Source organism: Zootoca vivipara, chromosome 16, assembly GCF_963506605.1.
Source record: "Zootoca vivipara chromosome 16, rZooViv1.1, whole genome shotgun sequence".
Classification (NCBI taxonomy): Eukaryota; Metazoa; Chordata; class Lepidosauria; order Squamata; family Lacertidae; genus Zootoca; species Zootoca vivipara.
Genome location: NC_083291.1, coordinates 20,497,359 through 20,512,433, shown reverse-complemented (window position 1 = coordinate 20,512,433; position 15,075 = coordinate 20,497,359). Strand labels below are relative to the sequence as shown.

The 15,075-nt window shown below is 45.6% G+C and overlaps 1 protein-coding gene across 1 annotated transcript in view; it reads right to left on the bottom strand.

Annotated features, from left to right (window-relative positions):
- Positions 1-700: 700 nt before the first annotated feature.
- Positions 701-15,075, bottom strand: part of LOC118097792 (transient receptor potential cation channel subfamily V member 6-like) — a 32,142-nt gene continuing 17,767 nt past the window's right edge. Inside the window, exons 6-15 of the mRNA XM_035141029.2 lie at positions 14,819-14,994; positions 14,229-14,375; positions 7,530-7,742; positions 6,169-6,255; positions 5,296-5,372; positions 4,347-4,512; positions 3,621-3,687; positions 2,371-2,639; positions 1,523-1,629; positions 701-965 (exon numbers count right to left, since the gene is read on the bottom strand). Coding sequence (XP_034996920.2) covers positions 701-965; positions 1,523-1,629; positions 2,371-2,639; positions 3,621-3,687; positions 4,347-4,512; positions 5,296-5,372; positions 6,169-6,255; positions 7,530-7,742; positions 14,229-14,375; positions 14,819-14,994 — 1,574 coding nt within the window. The remainder of the gene's footprint in view (positions 966-1,522; positions 1,630-2,370; positions 2,640-3,620; positions 3,688-4,346; positions 4,513-5,295; positions 5,373-6,168; positions 6,256-7,529; positions 7,743-14,228; positions 14,376-14,818; positions 14,995-15,075) is intronic.

Below are 15,075 nucleotides of genomic sequence, written 5' to 3'. Positions count from 1 at the left end.
AAAGTGCACTAGCTTCCCATACTCAAAAAGCAGAACCCACTCTGTAGCATTGTGGAAATGTATTTAGTTGAGGTGATGTCCGTACTCTTTAAGGGTCCCTGGAATGCTGGCTAGCTATCTGCTGCTTAGTTGCTGTGTCAGAATTAGCCAGCTCCCTGAGTTTAAATAATGTTTTCCCCTCCTTCAAATTAGATTTAAAATTTCCATAGTGCTGGCTCTTCAGAGAATAGGGAAGCTTTTGTGGAATGTTGCCTGGGAACATGCTGACAGACAGGAACTCTTGATCGGGTCATAACTGAACTCCCAATGAAAACCCCTTTGATGCAGGTGAAACTCCGGTGCTGTCCTTAGGATAATTTCTGCAGGAAGGAGATACATATCCCCTTGGGTCTGTTGCACCGAAGTGCAGGGGCAGTGCACTTGAGAGGGATGCAATGAACTCATGGGACCACAAGATCGCAAGAACTGGGTGCTGTTGCGCTCAGCTCCTGTTTGCAGGCTTCCAACGGGAATCTGTGAGAACAGATCTGTTCTCCCACTGTGAGAACAGGATGCTGGACAAGATGGGTCTTTGGCCTGAACAAGCAGAACTCTTCTTATGTTCTTACAAACGCCAGCTGATAAGATCCCTCCAGCACCTGGAGGAATTAATGATGCATTGCAAAGCACCAGTAGCGTGCAGAGTCAGCAAAGAACCATCTCAGACATGGTAGACCTCTTCTTCCAAGGCATGGTTCACTTCCCCGCGTAGGTGGCTGAAGGTGTTGTTCCGCAGGATTTGCCAACCGCGGTGGAAACTGCTCTGGGTTGTGCTCCGCGAGACAGTTGGAGATGGTTCCTTCCAGAAAGGATCGTTCAGCTCTAGCTTCGCGGATAACTTGTCCAGCTCCTCTTTGTCTTGGCCCTTAAAGGCTTCTGCATAGCGAAGCATCTTCTGCTTGCTGGCATCCAAACGCTCTTCCACCCTGTGCGGATTAGAAACAATGAGGTTGAGGACTTTTCTCCAACTTCTACTACCAATAAGGCAACCTTGGTGTTATCAGCAGCAAGCTCTAACCAACGAGCTGCAAGTCACTTAATGGTCTGACTTAGCTGCTATCTATGTTGCCCTTAGATAGATGACAGATGATAGATAGATAGATCAGGCTTCCTCAAGCTCAGCCCTCCAGATGCTTTGAGACTACAATTCCCATCTTCCCTGACCACTGGTCCTGCTAGCTAGGGATCATGGGAGTTGTAGGCCAAAAACATCTGGAGGGCCGAGGTTGAGGAAGCCTGTGATAGATAGATTAGAATTCAGGCATGTCAAACCTGCAGCCCTCCAGATGTTTTGGCCTACAACTCCCATGATCCCTAGCTAGCAGGACCAGTGGTTGGGGAAGATGGGAATTGTAGTCCAAAACATCTGGAGGGCTGCAGGTTTGACATGCCTGGATTAGATAGATGACAGACAGACAGCTGCAATTGTTGTGCCATCAAACTCATTCACTCCTGCATACAGCACTAGACAGAAGGGACTCACCTGAGGAACCACCTGTCCCCTAGTCCGTACTCTCGCCCACAGATGCCAGAGCGAGGCCAGAGGCATCGTGGGAGTTTCCGCTCAAGCATGACTGTAGTGGCAACAACCTGAAGAAGAACAGAAGGTCAGGGTGCAATTCTTCGACTTGACAGGTTCGTATTCAGAAATCAATCTGTTTCAGATTATCTCAATTTTAAAATCCACTGGGTGGAATTGAGATTAATAATGGAGAACTAATTTTTAAAAAAAATATATTAATGAAGTGATATTTGAGGTAATATGAAGCTATAAGGTAACATCTAGATCATAGCTAGAGAAGCAGCAGCAGACACTATCAATAGCTACCATTTTTACACACTCAGTCTACAGGAAGCCAGTTTCATGACTACGGCCAGGCGTGCCAGCCGAGGGGCTGTGAGGCACTTTGCCTCACCCCTGAAATTCTTAGGGAGGGGGCCGGGCCCCCTCAATGTTGAGCGGTGACATAGTGTGCCATGTCAGCACATCACAAGATGTGGTGCATGATGTCAGACGTCGGCCCCTTCAATAGCAGGGCAAGTTGGCCCTTCTGACTGTGGCCTTCCTCAAATAACTTGGCCAAGTGCAGACTGAAGTGCTGAGAATTCTTGTTCAGAAATCCCCAGGCTGTCTACAGGACCAGAATTCCCAGGGTTTCCTTGCCTGGGAGCCATGGAACCCAAACTAGACTAAAACCAGTGTAAATTTGCACATGTGCTAAGCATGCAGAGGTGGCCTTTGTAGCACTTCTCACCCTGACTCCCACCAACCCCATGAAAACCTTACTCATTCTCATGCCGCTAGAATCTCTGCCATGCTCATGTTCTTACCTGTGCTCTCCAAAGCTCATCCCGTTCGCTGGCCACCCGCCAGTGGGTGTCGCCCATCATGGCAATAAGCAAGTTCAGCATGAGCAGAGTGGCAATGATCGCAAAAGCAAAGTACACCACACTGAACATGACAGGTAGGTCCACTTCATAGTTGGCAGGTCCGTCAATGATGGTCAGGAACAGCTCAAAGGTGCTGAAGAGAGACATGGGGTAGTTGTAGAAATGCCCCACGCCATTAGGGTCCTCTGTCTGGAAGATGATGTAAAAGGCTGGTGGTAGAAGGAAGGAAGGAAGGAGACAAAGAGGGCTGGTCAACTACAGAAGATGTCAAGGGAAAGGCTGCAGGGTGCATTCTATTAATAATAACAATATTAGTAGCAATAGCAGCAGCAGCAAGAATAATAATAATAATAATAAATAAAAAACAACTGCCCTATACTCATAGATCTCAGGGCAGTTCACAACATAAAATCACAATACAAAAAACAGAAAATACATAATAAAAACAAAGTCAAAGGCAACCCAGTGATGCCCCCCTTCCACAACACACTTTAAAAGGGCATTGGATGTAAACCAGCCAATGGCCTGCTTAAAGAGGAATGTTTTTTTCACCTGGCGCCAGGTGAACCTCTCTGGAGAGAGCATTTGACAAATGGGGAGCCACTGCAGAAAAGGCCCGTTCTTGTGTTACCACCCTCCTGACTTCTCATGGAGGAGGCACACGAATAAGGACCTCAGGGTCTGGGTAGGTTCATACGGAGAGAAGTGGTCCTTGATGTATTGTGGTTCTGAGCCGTTTAAGGCTTTATGGGTCAAAACCAGCACTTTCCAAAATTGTGTAGTACTTTCCAGTTTATGGGCTGCACCTACTGTCACTGAACCTACACCATTGAAGGCACATTAACACCATGCCTTTTGCTTCTCTGGCCCATTGTTTCCTAGCTTCCTTGCCTGTTGACTCTGTGCCAATAGTACACAGTTCCCTGCTCTCTCAGGGTGAGGCTCCACTCTAGCTATTTTCCCCCTTCTTTGGTCTTTGCTCAGTTCCATACTCCTTCCACTCACTTCTCTACATCCACCACTACACCCTTCCTGCAGATCTCTTCTTCTTAATCTAGCACTGCCTCTGTCCCTCTTCCTTCAGGCACCCTATCTTTGGAAGCTCAGTTCTTTTGAGCTCCATTCTTGCATAGTAAAAACTGATATGAATCCCCACAGCCACTCAATGCACCCATCCGTTTCTGTCTCACCTGATGCAAAGCCAAGTATTACAACCGCCATTAGGCCACAGAAGCGTATAAGATCTCCAAAGATCATCTGAAGGAAGGAGAGAAATGAGATGTTGTGAAATCCAAGCTGTCGACAGCACGGTTATTTCCCACCCAATAAATATCTAGTTTGGACATTTAAAGGTAGACTAGGTCCCTGCTCCTGCCAACCTAGCAGTTTGAAAGCATGTCAAGGTGCAAGTAGATAAATAGGTACCACTACAATGAGAAGGTAAACGGCGTTTCTATGTGCTGCTCTGGTTCACCAGAAGCGGCTTTGTCATGCTGGCCACATGACCTGGAAGCTGTATGCCGGCTCCCTTGGCTAATAAAACGAGATGAGCGCTGCAACCCCAGAGTCGGTCACGACTGGACCTAATGGTCAGGGGTCCCTTTACCTTTTTAGGTAGGCTCACAGGCTGTAGCTATCCTCAAATTGCCAGCTCCAGATTGCTGGAAATGATAGGCCATTAGTCTGATTCAGTTCCTAAGGCAACTCTTAGGAGGCATGGGGGGGGGGAACTGTTGGGATTTAAGGCATTTTACTCCTGCTTTTGGAGTCTATTCCTGCCATGGCCAGCCTTTTTAGCCCTTTCTAAGCAACAGATTCTTCTGGAAGGAAGTTTAGATAGGAGGCAAATGGGAGACAGAATCTTGAATTCACATATCTGTACTGTATTTGCAACAAGGTCATGTGGCATTCCTCACCTTCTGTATCATAATGGTGAAGGGGCCAAGCATCTGAAAGCCTCGAGCGAAATACATGATGTTGCACCAGCCCAGAACCAAGGCACAGGACATGGGTACCACCTCTCCATCGGTGCTTGTGAGTCGCATTACCATGGTCACCAGGATCAAACATGCATACATGATGCTGCAAAGGAAATGGTACGATCAGGAATGTGGACACCTACAGGCGGTTATCCCGCTGTCAGGGACTGGCTGGATGAGGAAGAGTGGTGGGACCTGCCCACCCAAGAGCCCCCCAAGGAGGGCACAGAAGAAGACAACTTAGATCCCAGATCCTGGTGGTGGAACACTGAAGATCAGTCTGCAGAAGGGACAAGCTGGGAGGTGCTAGAAGCAGGGGATTGAGTGATCAAGAGAGGGCAGGAGATGGAGAGCCTTCCAGGAAAGGCTTAGAAGCTGAGTCATAATGTGAGCGCAGAGTCAGACAGAGAGGAATCAGAGGTTGGCCCTGATACACAGCAGCAGGACAGTCCCAGTCCTGCTGGCTATTCTCCCCCTCTGACATCGTGATCGAGGCGAATACTGCACATGGCTGAGCAATGGGCCAGACAGACCCAGGGGAGGAGCTCGCCCCCTTGACGCAGCCGCCTTCTGCTTGGGAGGGATCTAGCGTGAAAAGATAGAGGGGAAAGAGTGGAGCTAGATTTTACTCTAGGAAAACCCCCAGCAAACAACCTAGAGGCTATCACTGTGTCCTCTTGAGACATCTTCTCACTACCAGCTGAGGAATAAAACTGACTAATTCACTCACATTTTGACTTCAGGATGAAAATGTTAGTTGTGACTCTAAAGAAAGAGATCTGGCATAGAAGAAGCCCTTAAAAGGGATGGGAAGATGGGGAATAAGAGACAGAGAGCAGGTTAGTAAAGGAGGGTTTTTAGGAGTTTTGGAGATGTAGAGACTCACATGATGATGTGGAAAGGTCCTCCCAGGATGGTTCGTCCAAAATACTTAGTGGCTCCAACTCTTAGAATATCTGGAATCTGAAACAATTGCATCAGTTAGAAAGGAACATCCATTTTTCACCCAGAGCTGGAGCTACTTGTGCCCTCATAGCCATTTGGTCTAGCCCAGAAGCCTACCCTCATTATGACTACTTTTTATTATGCTGCCTATTATTATGCTTTATATTATGTAATTATTATTATGCTCCATAAAATATGTTCTTATGGTTGTACAACATCCTAGGGTCTTTTGGTAAACGGTGGTATATAACACTACCACCACGTCACCTTGGGCTTTTCTGTCTCCTAGATACCAGTTTAAGGGTCTAGGGGTGTTAGGGAGGGGATTAAGATCTGTTGTGGAAGTGATGTGCTCCCCAAAATAAGTAATTTTAAAATATAATCTTCCCCGAGTCTATTGAATAAAGTCATGTATAGATCATGCGGATAGTAGTGGCAAGGTAGAATTTGGGGTGTATTGGCCAAACACTTCCAACAGGCAGCATAAATACCACAAACTATATTTGACTCAATGCATAAAATCAACAAGCTGGATTGCCTTATTTCAGTCTGCAAGATAGGTAGCTGCTGGTTATAGTAATCAAGTCATGTATAGTTTACACTGTTGTTTGCTACCAGTTGGAAGTGCTTGGGCCAAACTGCAATGTCCATGGTTTTCTGGAGGAAGTGTTGACAACCGAACTGGTTTCAAAATTTTGTAGTCTAGATATGCTCTATTAAAGCACAAGAGTTCAGTGCCGACCCAAATGGAAAATGGAGCTCCTGGGCTGCTTTTGGTGTCGTTTGAACAATAGCTGTTGCTGGTTTTTCTCACCTCTAGGAGCAAAATTGCCATGGCTCCTATCACAGTGATCAGCTCCCCCACCAGCCTGAGATGATCTTCATATGTCTGATAGGACTCCTAAAAAAGAGAGAGGAGAGAAGAAAGGACAACTGGTTAGTGAACGAATAAGGAGATGAGACAGCCCTGAAAAAGCAACACATTGAACTTGGGAAGGCTTGACCCTTGATTTCCCCCCATTGCTTCTAGGCATCCTTAAAAATAGGGTTTTGTTTTTTACATTGCTTGGTATTCATATTCTTCTGTTTTCTTTCTGTTCTTGTTTCAGCTTTGAAAGTTCATAAATGTTGTTTACTTTGCACTTTGCAGAAACAATTAATAACTTTTTTAAAAAAAAACCCACAGCCAATAAACTTTTACATTGATACATACATAGTTGGCAGGTTTTGACTAAACTTTCACAACTATATAAGAGGCAAAACCAGCAGGGTATAGAATTTGTTTAATAAATCGATACGGAAATACAGGGGAAGCCAAAGAGAGGGGTGTTGAGAAATGTGGATATATAAATTGTTCAATTAAGATTTGTGGAAAATTCATTGTTATAATTTGAAAATTCAATAAAAATTATTTTATTTTATTTTTTTAAAAAAATACATAGTTGGAATGCACCAGGGTTTCCTGGATTATCTCTTTGCCCTCTTCAAGCTCTCCCTATGGCGATAGATGCAAGACAAGGCAATAAACTCCCTGAGATGGAAGAGTGGATTCCTGCCATTTCAGGCTGCAGGCGGGGAGATGCAATTTTTCAAAACGTGGAACTTCAGGGAGAAATGTTCCAGCCTAGCTCTGTCTCTGCTATAGTAGTTATTTTACCCGGTAAGTACAGTGGTACCTTGCAAGACGAATGCCCTGCAAGACTAATTTTTCGCAAGACGAATGCGTCTTGCGATCTGATGGTGACTCTCAAGACGAATTCATTTTGCGAAAAATTCATCTTTCAAATTGCGGTTTCCCATGGGAATGCATTGAAATTTAATTAATGCGTTCCTATGGGCAAAAAAAGAAATTTCAATGCATTCCTATGGGAAACCGCAATTCGCAATATGAATTTTTCGCAAAACGAATTGACTCACGGAACGAATTAAATTCGACTTGCGAGGCACCACTGTATGGACATTTTCAAAAGTGAGATACGTCTTTCCCCACCTGCAATCTTAAATGGTATAAAGCCCTTTTAATTCCTTAAGGTTTTACTATTTGTTCCTGCTTCGTCTTGCAGCATGCATGGATTCACTGAGAAACGTGGACCAACAGAACAGGCCTGTTTATTTATATAAGAGGCTATTAACAAAAATAATTGAATTTTAACAGGGGGAAACACACACACACACCTGCAGTGTTTTCTGCACAGCAATGGTAATGTCCCGATCATCTGTTTGGTTTTCTGACCGTGATTTCAGAGGTCTGTAAGTGCAGGACATGGTGAAGCAGATCATGTACAGGACATAGAATAATGCCAGGAAGCAGAAGTATGGGCGCCCATACGTGTTCCACTTCAGACTCACAAGCTCCTTAACCGGCGTAATGTCTAGGATGCGACGAGCCTGTTGGGAAGAAGCAGAGATTTACTTTAGCTCCAAAAGACATTTCTTACTGGGACACAGTTTGAAGGGAGGATGGAAGAAACACATTTCTACAAAAAAAATGTATCTCCAAAAAGCTTCTCTCTCTCTCTCTCTCTCCTTTCCATCCCAAGTGAGGGCAAATTCTTAGAGGAGAATGAGTGCAGATCTCTGCAAACATTTGTCAGGGCAGCTTTCCAAAGCATGAACTAAAGGGTTAGACTGCTTATCTGTCATGAACAGGGATGGAGGAGAAATATGATTCAGTTCGCATTTAAAGCTGAATCTCTCAAATCAGTACTTTCTGAAACAACATACAAACCAAAACACAGTCTTTGAAATTCTACACTGATCTGAATTTTGCAATGGAGTTCTCCAATCAACAGTTGTCTACAAAAATGCATGCATCAGGGGGATGTTGAGAAAATTAAGATGCTGGTGGAAGTAACATACAAAAAAATGCATTCAATCAGGGGAAATAGCATGCAGAAAGGTGTACAATACACAAGTCAAAACTGCATATAAAAACGTGTTTATTAGGAGAAATTCACCCTAAAACGCTGATGATTTTCCAACTGCTGCAAAACACAAGAGAACTGAATTTTAGCTTGGGCAAATGAGAAGCTAGGAAAATTAAAATGGACAGTTCTTTCCATCCCTAGTCTTGAGTGGTTGTGTGTATGTGTCCTGGTGCAACAGAGAGCAGATTAGATGGCTGTGGGTGGAGGTGGGGAGCACAGATATGAAGCATTCTGCCTTCTTCTGCTTAAAGGGGAACCTCTCTGCCACAATACCTAGATGGTGTTATTCTTTGCCCTTCGCAACACTCAAATCCTGCCTCTTCTTTGAAGGATTTAGCTTTATATCTTAAGTCACCATCCCCCGCTGAAAGGAACCCCAAGTAGACATATTACGACATTTCCACATCCATGCCCCTTGCTGCCTCTGGTATATTTCACCACTTTACTGTCTCATTGTAAGTTCTTTAAAGCAGGAAGATCCTGTTTATTTATGTTACACTGTTGCTGCAGAAGTAGCAGAGAAAAATGATGATTATAATGAGATGGTAGTAGATAAAATGTTGGTAGGGCAACAACACATGGAACCAATGGCACAGTCCACTCAGAAACCCTGCTCTGCAGGCTCCCTTGAGATGAATGGGAGCTGAGCAACAGCCCCAGCACCAATTGCACCTCAAAGCCAGCTGGGAAACTTGACAAGCTCCTGCCGGAGTTCTGTTGTTTAGTCATTTAGTCTTGCACTGCCTCCCGTAGTTTGGTCAAACTCATGTTCGTAGCTTCGAGAACACTGTCCAACCATCTTGTCCTCTGTCGTCCCCTTCTCCTAGTGCCGGAGTTCAGATATGTGGAAATGGATTTCCTTTCCTCCCACAACGGGGCATATTTCTGTGATGCACAAGCGGTTCTGCTTCTGCAGCCCACAAACCGCCCTGAGGAGGGAAATCTGTAGGCTACTCAAGGAATCTGAGGTGGGGGAGAAGCCATGCTTCTTCCTCCCAAATGCCTGTAGAGCTGCTAGGGGGAGGGGGAAGCTGCAAGACTGTCTCGTCTTTCTATTCGCTTTCCCTGAAGGAGCAGAGGAGGTGAAATAGGGCCCTGCTCTCACTTTCTCTGTAGCTCAGGAAAACTTGGGGGCAGGGGGAGGCAGGATTTGTCCTTTGGGAATATCTATAGACATCATATGGGACCCAGGTGGCGCTGTGGTTAAACCACTGAGCCTAGGGCTTGCTGATCAGAAGGTCGGCGGTTCGAATCCCTGTGACGGGGTGAGCTCCCGTTGCTTGGTCCCAGCTCCTGCCAACCTAATAGTTCGAAAGCACGTCAAAATGCAAGTAGATAAATAGGAACCGCTACAGCGGGAAGGTAAACGGCGTTTCCGTGTGCTGCTCTGGTTTGCCAGAAGCGGCTTTGTCATACTGGCCACATGACCTGGAAGCTATACGCCGGCTCCCTCAGCCAATAATACGAGATGAGCACGCAACCCCAGAGTCGGTCACGACTGGACCTAATAGTCAGGGGTCCCTTTACCTTTTATAGACATCATAAAATAATAAGACAAGCCGTTTATTGGGTTTGCAGACCTTACGAAGGAAATGCATTTGCCCAGTATAGCAATTAATCCCCATGCTGGGTGTGGGTATGTTTATATGGCATACCTTCCAACATTTCTCCAATGAGAATAGGGGTGTCCTATTCCATCATCATCATCATCATCATCATCAATACCCTGCCCATCTGACTGGGTTGCCAAAGCCACTCTGGGTGGCTTCCAACAGATATAAAAGCATAATAAAACATTTTTATAAAAAACTTCCCTAAACAGGGCTGTCTTCACATGGCTCAGGGGTCGGAAAACTCACTCCATAAGGTGTAACATTTCCCCAACGAAAATAGAGACATCATGAGGAAAAGCAGGACATTCCGGGATCAAATCAGAAACTGGGACTGCTTCAGTAAATCTGGGACTGTCCCTGGAAAAAAGGGACACTTGGAGGGGCTGGTGTTGGGGAGGGGGACAAGGTTAAACTTGGGTTCCAGCTTAGGGCTGGGTCCTATCAGGCAAGAGATCTGGATGAGAACAGACCTTTATTTTCTACTGCACGTGCAAACGTCTCTTGGCTTAGTCCTGATACATATACTGGAGGAAGCGACTACAAAAGGGTAACCACAGTTTCCTGGTGGGCCAAGAAAGTGAACAAGAGTGGCAAGGAAGAAAAAAAAAGGGGGGGAGATATGGGGGAAATTGAGGGTTATAGAATAGGTCAAGGCTAGGGAGCCTGTGGTCCTCTGGGTGTTGTTAGCCTCCAAATCCCATCATCCCTAAGCATTAGCAATGCTGGCTGGGGCTGAAGGGAGCTGGAATGCAACAACATCTGGAAGTCCACAGGTTCCTTATCCAGGGAAAAGAGGCATTCAATGGCAAACAGAAGGCACATAAAGTTAGCAATAAAAGAGAGGATGGAACACAGAGGTGGGGAAGCCTGCTCACCAGGCTTCGAAGGCAATTTTTTTTTATTGCAGTTTTAACAGCCAGCATAAATGCAACTTTGCTTATCTGGAAACCGCCACCCGAGATTTACAATAATACAGGTGCCAAAAAGGTAGCACAGGGGAGGGAAAGTGGAAAATGTTTACAGAACAATGTGGAAACTGGGATTGTAAGTTTTCATGACTTCTGCTAGCAACTGATGTCATTAATAGATAGGCCCAAAGCATTGTATGACACATACTTCAAAGGGGATGCCAGATAATACCTTAGTTATGTGCTGGTGCTTGCAAGAGATCTGCTACCATGCCATGAGAAATTAATTTAATAACGGAGAGGAAATCTAGGACAGGGGCAGGCAGATGAGAAGGGGGGACGGTGGAACCAGGCACTTCCACATGGCAGTTTACTGCTAAGTGTTACTAAGTGTTTTGCGCAAAACCACCAGTCAAATTAGCCATATCCCATGCACAAGTTCACTATCCCTTCGTTGCTGGATACCGTGCATGTTTTGTGCAGCTTCCACAGGATGTCGTCCTTATTAAAATGCCATGCCATATCATTTCCCCTGTTTAATCTGGATTTATACCATTTCCAGGGATTAAACAGGGAAACAAAGTCCAAAATCATGTGGAAGGGACTCCAGTTTACTGTTAAAACATGAAATTGTGCTGATGTGTATACAGTACAGGTCTACGATTACCCATGGGTGGTATCTAGGATTTGTAATTTATGCTCAGAGGCAAATCCTATAGATGAAGTATGAAGTAGCATAGGGCACATGGGGGCGTTAATTACTCTCTAGGGCTAGTCATAGCTCTACAGCAGGGGTCCCCAAACTACGGCCCCCGGGCCGGATGCGGCCCAATCGGCCTTCCAATCCGGCCCGCGACGACCCCCGCCGCCCGCTGCCGCCGCCCGCTCTCACGGCGCGCGGCGCAGCGGCGATCTAAAAAATCGCCAAAAAATCGCCGAAAATCCTTTGTGCGCATGCGTATGGGCCTCTCCTGACCCGGAAGAGGTCATTTCTGGTGCACTTCCGGGTCAGGGGAGGCCCATACGCATGCGCACAAGCGATTTTCGGTGATTTTTTTCCCGCACGGGCGCGTGTGCGCATGCGCACGGGCGCGCACTCCCCCGCCCTCCGGCCCGCTGCGCGCGCACTCCCCTGCCCTCCGGCCCACCGCGCGGTCGGCGCGGCGGGCACCAGCCCGCCGCACGGTAAGTCTGGGGACCCCTGCTCTACAGTAAATGCATAGGAGATCTGAAACAAATCTATAATGAAAAAGAAAGGGAAAGGAGGAGGGTGTTGTGCAAGCCAGAGCGGCATGCTGCAGTGTTGGGTGTGGCCTACAGTGTTGGGTGTGGCCTACCAAAGACCAAGGCTGCATATGTAAATGTGCTTCCAACCACGTTCCATAGTGCCATTTCATGTTTATGATGGTGCAAAGAGGTCAAAAAAAGAAATTAATGACGTCAAATGTCCCAAATCATACAGGCAAGCTGGTTGATAACAGTTGCTGCCACAAAGCCATTTAACATGCCTATTGTGTGAGAAGTATTTCCCATGTAATAAACAAGCCATAGAATTTAATGGGAAGACTGCCAAGCAGCATATGCAACTTTCACAGCAGGGTTTGCAAAGTCTTAACAGGCGAACCATTTTTTTTCCGGGGGTAACAAAGCTGCATCTGCCAGAGTTCAAACCTGGGAAATTTGGACTACAAAGCATGTACTGTATCACTGAGCTATAGTCTTAAGCAGTTGCAGCCTGCAAAGGTAGGTATACACACACACACACATTTTTCAAATAGGGTTTTCAGTAAATCGGTGGCCAAGGCTTCAGAATAATTGGCTATTCTCAATGGCTTTGCAGCTTGGGAGCCCTTGTTATTACTGTGTTTTCAGGCCCAGAGGCCAAATCTAAGGCGCTGCCTCTGACCAAACCTGCGCTTCTGCTTCTGAATTTTACTCACGGGAAGGTTCTGGTTCATATGAAAAGTGACAGTCTAGCCCTAGCAGCCACCCTAGCCCTGTTGCAGCTTCCCAACAGCATATACTGTTTGATGGACATGCTGGAAAAAAGGAAGGCTGCAGTATCTAGTGGGGTTTTTAGGAGGCGATTGGGATAGAAGCAGTTTGCTGTGGGAGGAAGAAAACAAACAGGAAAAGAAAGGACGATTGAAGTTAAATTGCCCAAGTTTCATGAGGCTAGATGTGTGCATTAAGGCTTCATTATCTCACCGAATCCACTGCAATTAGCAACGCGAGCATGGCAAGCAGCTTCTTGGATCTTTAAGAATATTCCACAATGCAACTTACACTTTGAGATAGATTGCAAAGCCCCAGAATCCACAACCGCCATTCCCTTCCCTTCCCAATGAAGGCTGGAAGCCAATAGGGGACACAGGGCCAGCTTGCTACAGGCTGAAGGCTACTGTGCAGAGGATACTCCTTCTGAACACACCTGTAGTCCTTAGAGGTACTTGAGACCTTTCGAAACAGACTTTTTTCCCCTTTTGACTTGAAGAAAGAACTGAACTTTGCTACGATATCTCTGGAATTCTGTTCTGAGAGGAAAAGCAACATAAAGCAAGGGAGCTTGCCTATGTGTTTGAAAAAGAGCTCTGCATGCCGTGCCGAATCGGCAAATTTAACGATGGAAATTAAGAGATCAAGAAGAGGCAGACCTTAAGGAGGAGTGGGAACCTTTTGCTGAATATTGAAAGAATTGTTGTAAACATGTGAAAACGCAGGTTGGATTTGAATGAAGAGCAGCAGTTGAATAGTTGGAGAATGGTGTGGAAAAGGCACAGGATATTTATAATATGCAGCAATTTTAGAAATTACGGGGGATACCATGGAGGAGTAGAGGGGAAGTTGAATGTGAAACGAATGTGTATCTGGAAAGTACAGTGGTACATTGGTTCCTGAACGGCTTGGCTCCCGAACGCTGCAAACCCGAAAGTGTTCCTGTTTGCAAATGTTTTTTGAAAGAAGACTGTCCGATGCAGCTTCCGATTGAGTACAGGAAGCTCCTGCAGCCAATCGGTAGCTGCGCCTTGGTTTTTGAACGGTTTGGGGAGTCAAACTAATTATTACAATTATTACAGCCTAATAAATTTCACCGAGAAAACAGAAAAGCGCACAGGCTATTTAGCCTGGAAAGCTACACTGTCATCTGCAGCTTCAGCAATGTTCCAATGGACAATTTGTGTATTTGCAGTGCAAGGCTGCATTCTTTCACTCTGTCCCACAAACTTGAAGTCCGTGATGCAAATCCTGTTCTGGAATCCCACCACTTTTTCTCCTTCTTCCTTTCATCAGCTGGCCAAGGAAGTCCTAAACATTGTGGATTGTACGAACAGCTGGCATAAGGACCACTCAGATTGCTCCTTCAATAACACCAGCACAGTCCTCTTTTCCACAAAGACAAAAAAAGGGATCTGAGCTCCACAGTACCTCTCTTCTCTTGGTTGAGACAATAAGCTCTAGAAAAGGCTGGTCTTCGTTCCAGGAGTCTATTTCCGTGAGGTCGTAGAAAATGTTGTTAATGGGCCCAAAGGACCACATCACATGCTTTCGCTTCTGCATAAGGTGCTGGAACATCTGAAGAAAGACAGCAAGAGTTACAGAAAATCCAAGACTTGGTGCTGGACTGTTTGGGGCTGGGGGAAGAGCCTATTGTTGTCATTTGAGTGAAAATTCATAGACCCCAAAACCTACTTAATTTGCACTTCCTGAAACAATATTTGAACTGATGAAACCTTTGAAATTTTTGTACTTGTTCACCTAATTGGACATGAGCCAAGCCCGGTGCATAATTAATCTCCACATTTCAGAACAGTTGTTTTGCAAGGATCTAGTTTACCAATCCAGTTTTGCAAACTGGAGTGAGGTAGGATAGGGGATCCACAAATCACTAGAATTTATTGGTTGTGCAAATAATTTTTCTACATGTGCCCACAAGTATGAAGTTCCATTTGCTTTAAAAGAACTTTTCTTCTTCTTCAAGGTGTCTCCCACATTGATTAGCTGGACTGTGTGCTCACCACAGTGTTGCCCTCAACTCCAGCCAGTTTGAATGGAGTGAGGCCTTCGTGGTTTTGGATCAAGTCAAAAGGTCTCAGGCCTGCCTCTCGTTTGTCATAGGCAAGCAACAGGCTGTACATCTGGCATGCAAAGGTCCTGTTGGGTTGAAGTACCAGGATATGAAGAACAGTGTTACCTGAAATGGAAACAGCATAAGAGAACGATATTCAGGGAACTGAAGTTATGAAACACAGCAGTTGAGTGATAATGCTTACTG